Source organism: Gossypium arboreum, chromosome 3, assembly GCF_025698485.1.
Source record: "Gossypium arboreum isolate Shixiya-1 chromosome 3, ASM2569848v2, whole genome shotgun sequence".
NCBI lineage: Eukaryota > Viridiplantae > Streptophyta > Magnoliopsida > Malvales > Malvaceae > Gossypium > Gossypium arboreum.
The window spans coordinates 21,723,215-21,729,744 of NC_069072.1; the positions used below are offsets into that span (position 1 = coordinate 21,723,215).

At 31.7% G+C, this 6,530-nt stretch overlaps 1 protein-coding gene across 3 annotated transcripts; it reads left to right on the forward strand.

Annotated features, from left to right (window-relative positions):
• Positions 1–210: 210 nt before the first annotated feature.
• LOC108466622 (probable arabinosyltransferase ARAD1) lies at positions 211–3,186 on the forward strand. 3 transcript variants are annotated; one of them, XM_053026158.1, is made up of 5 exons: positions 227–332; positions 439–801; positions 1,739–2,035; positions 2,168–2,263; positions 2,466–3,186. In XM_053026158.1, exons 2-5 carry the CDS (start codon positions 487–489, stop codon positions 2,889–2,891), a joined length of 1,134 nt encoding a protein of 377 aa, XP_052882118.1. In that variant the 5' UTR covers positions 227–332; positions 439–486; the 3' UTR covers positions 2,892–3,186. The 3 variants fall into 3 exon arrangements, with proteins under 3 accessions (XP_017622496.1, XP_052882118.1, XP_052882119.1); XM_053026159.1 differs by having other exon boundaries at positions 234–337; XM_017767007.2 differs by having other exon boundaries at positions 211–801.
• Positions 3,187–6,530: the final 3,344 nt, after the last annotated feature.

A 6,530-nucleotide genomic window follows, 5' to 3' on the forward strand; every position in this document is an offset into this window, starting at 1 on the left:
AATGAACATATTAAGTTGACAATTTTTTACTATAAATACTAATGTGTTGACGATTGGATTAGGATCTTTAAATCAAAATTTAAGAGGATTTAATTTTAAAAATTTTAAATATAGGGATTAAATATCTAATTTGGCCAAAGTACATGGACTCGTGAGAAATTTTGACCAAAAAATTAAAATAACAGAACGGACAGTCAGTTAACTGGACAAAAAAACAGTTAAAAGACGGTAAGCGAAAAAAACAAAGGGAGATCTCTCTCTCTCTCTCTCTCTCTCGCTCACTCGCTCGCTCTCGTTCTCGAACTCTTTTTTTTTTTTTTTTCCAGAACAATGTACGGTAAAGTTGCAATTTGTTTGACATTGGCGATTACCTTCTTGATTTCATGTTCAATCTATCTCGGCACCGTTGATCTCAGATCATATTTCTTCCCTGTACAGCCGGCTCCACGCTCGCTCTGTGCAACCGGTCGTCCCCTTCGCGTTTACATGTACGATCTCCCTAGGAAATTCCACGTCGGCATGATGGGCCGTCGGTACTCCAAGGAATCGGGTCCAGTGACCATGGAGAATTTGCCTCCGTGGCCCGCGAGAGCAGGGGTAAGGAGGCAACACAGCGTGGAGTATTGGCTGATGGCGTCCCTGCTTTACGATGGCAAAGGCGGAGAAGAGAGGGAGGCGGTCAGGGTTTCGGATCCCGCGACTGCGGACGCCTTTTTTGTGCCCTTTTTCTCCTCGATGAGTGTTACTACGCACGGCCATAACATGACGGATGCTGCGACGGAAGGCGACCGCCGATTACAGGTTCTTAAAACCTTCATTGATCACTTTAAACTGTTTAATTTCTATCAATTACGGTTTGATGCGCTTTTTTGCTGGAATTTTGTCTGGAAGCTTCTGATTTTAAATAGGCATGCGATTAATTGGTTTACTGAGTTTGAGTAAAAGAAAAGAAACTAGATTTAGGGAGTTGTATTTGAGTTGTTTAAGTTTTGATCCTAAAAGTTAATAAAACAACACAATTGGTTAGTATTTTTTTCATAGTTCCAATTTGAAGCACTTCCCTCACTGATATTGAATTTCCAGCCTCCTAGTACTTCCCTATGTATATAAGTTGAACTTCTTTAACCCATAGTCATCAGTCATTCGCTAAAATGGAACAAGGATGAATTTGGTAATTGATTATACGAAAGTAAATGATGCTTTGCTGGTATTTTTGACTTGTAGAAGAATTAGCCCAATGGTTTACTCATTAGGAACTAGCATAGCGTTGTGGAATGATAAAAGGTTTGATATTTTGGAATTGATTAATGAAATATAGCTTTCAAACACGTATAAACTCTAGACATTGTAACTTGAGTTTGTCTTTTGGCCATGATGCATTCCATCCTTTGTTAATGGTTCCAATATCGATTGTGATTGATGGTATGATTATTAGACAAAGCATGATCTATTCCATGCTTCTCGCGTTACCTCGAAGAGTGTACTGTTTTCTGTCAATCTTTGTTTAACATTTATATGTTGTCTGTTGCTATTTGCAAGCAAGTAGTAGACAAGAATTTGGACCTTACACGGGTTGTGGGATCCTCCTTACTTTGCTGAGGAGCTTCTCTAGTTTGCAGTTCATGGTTTGTGTTTTATCTGTACCATGCATTGCTAGTTTGCTACCATTAAGCGACATTTGAATTTGGTGGAGGGAGCATCTATTAATTAGTGGAATGTACATTTCTTCTCATTTTAGGTTGAATTACTGGAAATCTTGCGACAATCCAAGTACTATCAAAGGTCTGGAGGAAGAGACCATGTTATTCCCATGACACATCCAAATGCTTTCAGATTTCTTCGAGAGCAGTTGAATGCCTCTATCCTTATTATTGTAGACTTTGGTCGATATCCCCGTACCATGGCAACTCTAAGCAAAGATGTGGTTTCCCCTTATGTACACGTTGTGAAATCCTTCACAGATGATGACCCTCTAGACCCATATGAGAACCGAACCACCCTTCTTTTCTTCCGGGGAAATACAGTCAGGAAAGATGTACGGTAGTTTTTAAGACGCAAATAGTCCATTTGTAAAATTTCTACGGTAGTTTTTAAGACGCAAATAGTCCATTTGTAAAATTTCTGTGCAATCTGAATATTTTACTCATCAAGACTATTTCTGTTGCAGGAAGGCAAAATTCGAGTCAAACTTGCAAAGATATTGACCGGTAACAATGATGTTCGTTATGAAAAGAGTGTAGCAACTCCATCAAACATTAAAACGGTATTCTGCTTATCTAATCCCCAGGAAGTATATTTTCAGAACTTGCAATCATCCTTTCAAACACATTAAAAATTTTAAAACAAAGTATGCTTTTCGAGATGCTGGAAAACTTTCGAGTCGATTTGTATTTTTCTAATAAATGTTTAATGTTATAACTATGCTATGCTATACATCTTATTTCTTTTGCCTTCTTGTGTGTTAGTCTACAAAGGGAATGCGGTTGTCGAAATTCTGTCTGCATCCTGCAGGGGACACTCCATCATCTTGCCGACTATTTGATGCGATTGTGAGCCATTGTGTACCTGTGATAGTCAGTGACAAAATTGAGTTTCCCTTTGAGGACGAAATCGACTACACTAAATTCTCAATTTTCTTCTCTATGAAAGAGGCATTAGAACCGGGTTATTTGGTGAATCAGCTGCGCCAATTTCCAAAGGATAGATGGGTTGAAATGTGGAAGCGGCTTAAGCAGGTTTCCCATCATTATGAATTCCAGTACCCTCCGAAGGAGGAGGATGCAGTCTATATGATATGGAGACAGGTAAAGCACAAGCTTCCCGGTGCCCAACTTGCTGTACATAGAAATAGAAGGTTGAAAATTCCGGATTGGTGGCGGCGGAAGAAATGATTTCAGATTCTTGTTTTTATGATACTGCAAATCACAAATTTTTTTCCATCATTTTTGGTGTTATCTCCATGAGGGAAACATGCAAAGGCGCCAAGATGTCACAGGCCAACATCATGGACTAACTTTACCAAGCTCATGATTCAAAGTTTTACCAACTAATAATGTTATCCGTCTTAGAAAATAGGAAAAAATTATTTATTAACCTTTTTTCTATTCAATAGAAGGATACACATGTTTCATCTTATTTGAATTCATGTTTTTTTATATTGATAATAATATTAATATTAAGTTAAAATTCGATCGAAATTATTTATTAACATTTAAATGTTGATGTTACTCTATTAATTGAAATGTCAACCTTTTTCGAAGGCCTTCTTTGACTTGGGAATATGGTCTTCTTATTTACATTATTAACATAGTGTCTAACCTTTTATTTTTTTCTAGATTATATAAAATTAATCCAATTTTAATTTTTGGTTCTTATAATACACTCTTTGAGATTTAATTTTTATGCTTTAAATTCTTTACATAATTTAGTACCTCAATGTTTATAATATAATTAGTTTGCCTAAATACTTTATTTTGATAAAATGCTAAAATAAATTTGAAGAATTGTTAACATCATTAAAATTTTTGTTAAATTCAAATAAATTACAATGCAATTTTTGTCACATAGTTACCAAGTGAGTATTTTCATTTTAATTTTAGAATGTCATACAAGCAAATTTAATAGAAGAACTTAAACGATGTTAATGATTGGACTAAAATTTTAAATTTTAATAATAAATGGAAAAAATTCTTGAAAAAAAGTAAATTTCAAATATACCAAGAGTAAGAAAACTTGAAACATATTATAAACTTTAAATTTCAATTATATAATTTAGTCAACAAAATAATTAACCCAACTCGACCCTTGAGCCCGAAACCAAACTAATCATCTTATATATATGTATATATAATATACAAGGCCTTAGGCTCCAATTGATGTGGACAAACTATTTTTTTGCCACGTGGGTTATTCATATTTTAAGTTAATTAATTATTTTTAAAATTTTGTTATTAGTTAAAAAAATTTCATAGAAGTGATAATGTTACAAAATAAAATGTAATAAGATTAACCATTCAAAATCCTCATTTTTCTTGAAATATTTATATTTATAAAATATATATTTTAAATATATTTTTAATATATGTGATCAATTCAAAATAAAATAAAATAAAAATTTAAAATAAATTAAATTTTTTATAAAAATCAATAAATATCTAAATTTGAATTTAATGAGTAAGTTAAAATCTAACTCTTTGTACTATTATATTTAGAATTTAGTACCCTACTTTTATTTTAAAGTGGCATTAATAATTAAATCTGAAATTTGAGATATAAAAATAGAGATTAAATTCTAAATTTATAAAAATACAACAACATGATATCTTTTAACCTAACTATTAAAATGCCACCATTAATCATTGTAATCAATATTATTTTTCTTCAAGAAAATACTAACTTATATAAAATGGAATAAATAAAATGTATTAAAATGATTTTAAAACTTAAAACACATTAAAACAATTTTTTAAGAAAATGATAAAATAATTTTAATTTAAGAATTTAAAATTCTATTAATATAATAGACTTTTAATGTAATAAAATGTTTAAAATTTAAAAATAATATAAATATAATTTAAAAGCTTTGACTTTATTAATAGCATATATATTTAAAACAATTTTAAAATATGCTCCAAGTCTTTGTATTTTTGTACATTTAGAATTTAGTCCTTTTACTTTTATGTTAAAAAATTTATGCTAATTGTATTTTATTATAATAAGGATTATTTATGGGATTGAGTTTTAAAAAACTTTTTAAAATATATAAAATATTTATTATAAATAGAATTCATAAATAACAAATTAATGAATTTCCTTTTGATTCAAATGCAGTTCAATCGAGCTTTTGTTGAGCTAGTAGAGGGTCCAATCAGACATAGACAATTAGGCTTTAGTAGTTGCAATTATGTCTAGAAGTATCGTTCCGATAATTCGCAATTTACTTAATTATAGAGTCCGTCCACAAAAAGTACCATAATTGAAAACTCATTATTATATACTATTTACGAAAGCAATTCATTCAACTGCTTTGTCTAATGACCTCATCATGTGTGTGTTACCCTCATATGATATCATTGATTCCTTTGAGTTAAATTCATTCATTCAATACAATCTTATTTTATCTCATTGTCACCATTGTGTCTTCTTAATTATTAATATCATCACTTTCAACAAATGATTGTAATAAATTACTCGTTTGATAACAAGAAACTCGTGGTCACGTTTCATATTTATCAATCCACGTAATGTCAATGAGAGGATATCGTTAACTCTTTAATCGAGATATGAATTTCATTGTTGCTAGTAAAACCATGTCATACACAAGTCATGTACCCAATATACTAGCTATGAGCTCGATCATCTTTAGAGCATAAGCCTCTACTTATATCAAAGCACACGAGTTACATACACATAGTCAGCGACTAACTTAGGAATTAGGTAAATCACACCACGAACACCACAAGTAAATTAATTCACAAATGGATTTAGAATTAATTCAACTTGGGTGCGGTTCAATGTATCATTCTTCCAATGAGTACTTCTATGTCTCTACCCATGGAGTCAATTGCTGCGATAGCCAAGACTACCCATCTCCCCAATTGGAATTGTAGACAACATAATAATCCTTCTAAGTATTTGAATCAAACGCTCACTTTGATTCTTTTATAGGATTACTGACTTATTTAGTTTATCTACTAAAGTAAGTTGTCTTTCTTGCAATGTAAATGTTCTTACAGTGCCACTAATCACCAGTTTGAACTTAGACAATCAATGAACTAATATTTTCTTGTCACAATTTTGCTATATATGCAAAACATGAAAGATAGAAACACAAAAGATATAACAGTGAAACGTGAAATTAACTTTATTTATTCATCGTTCAAATACATAGAAAACAGTTACATGTTTACTACAATATGTGCACATTTCCCAACAATTTCCCACTTTTCCTAGTGAAGTAAATGTGTCATGTTTCGCATTCTCATCCTCGACGTGTTTGTTAAAACTCTTAGTTAAAAGAGTCTTAGTAAACAGATCCGCAAGGTTATCTTCAGAAGCTACTTTCACCACATCTAATATTTCTATGGCTACTGCCTCTTGTATCAAATGATACTTCCGATCAATGTGTTTGGTTCTCTTGTGACTTCTCATTTCCTTAGTATTAACTATTGTAACATTGTTATCACAATACAATGATTAGCTTTTTCCATTCCAAGAATGGCTTCAAGATCGATTAAAAACTTTTGAAGCCATATTGCTTCTTTCATTGTCTTAGAAGCAAACACATACTCGGCCTCTATAGTAGAGTCAACAGTGCAAGTTTTCTTTACACTTCTTTATACTATGGCTCTACCTCCTAGGACGAATACATTTCCCGATTTTGATTTCCTCAAATCTTTAAAAGTGTAACAACCCTAACCCGTATCCGCTATTGAAATAGGGTTTCGAAGCATTACTAGAATTTGCAGATCACTTAAAAAAATTCAATTAAATACTTACAGATTCAATGCATCATATAAATAAATATATTA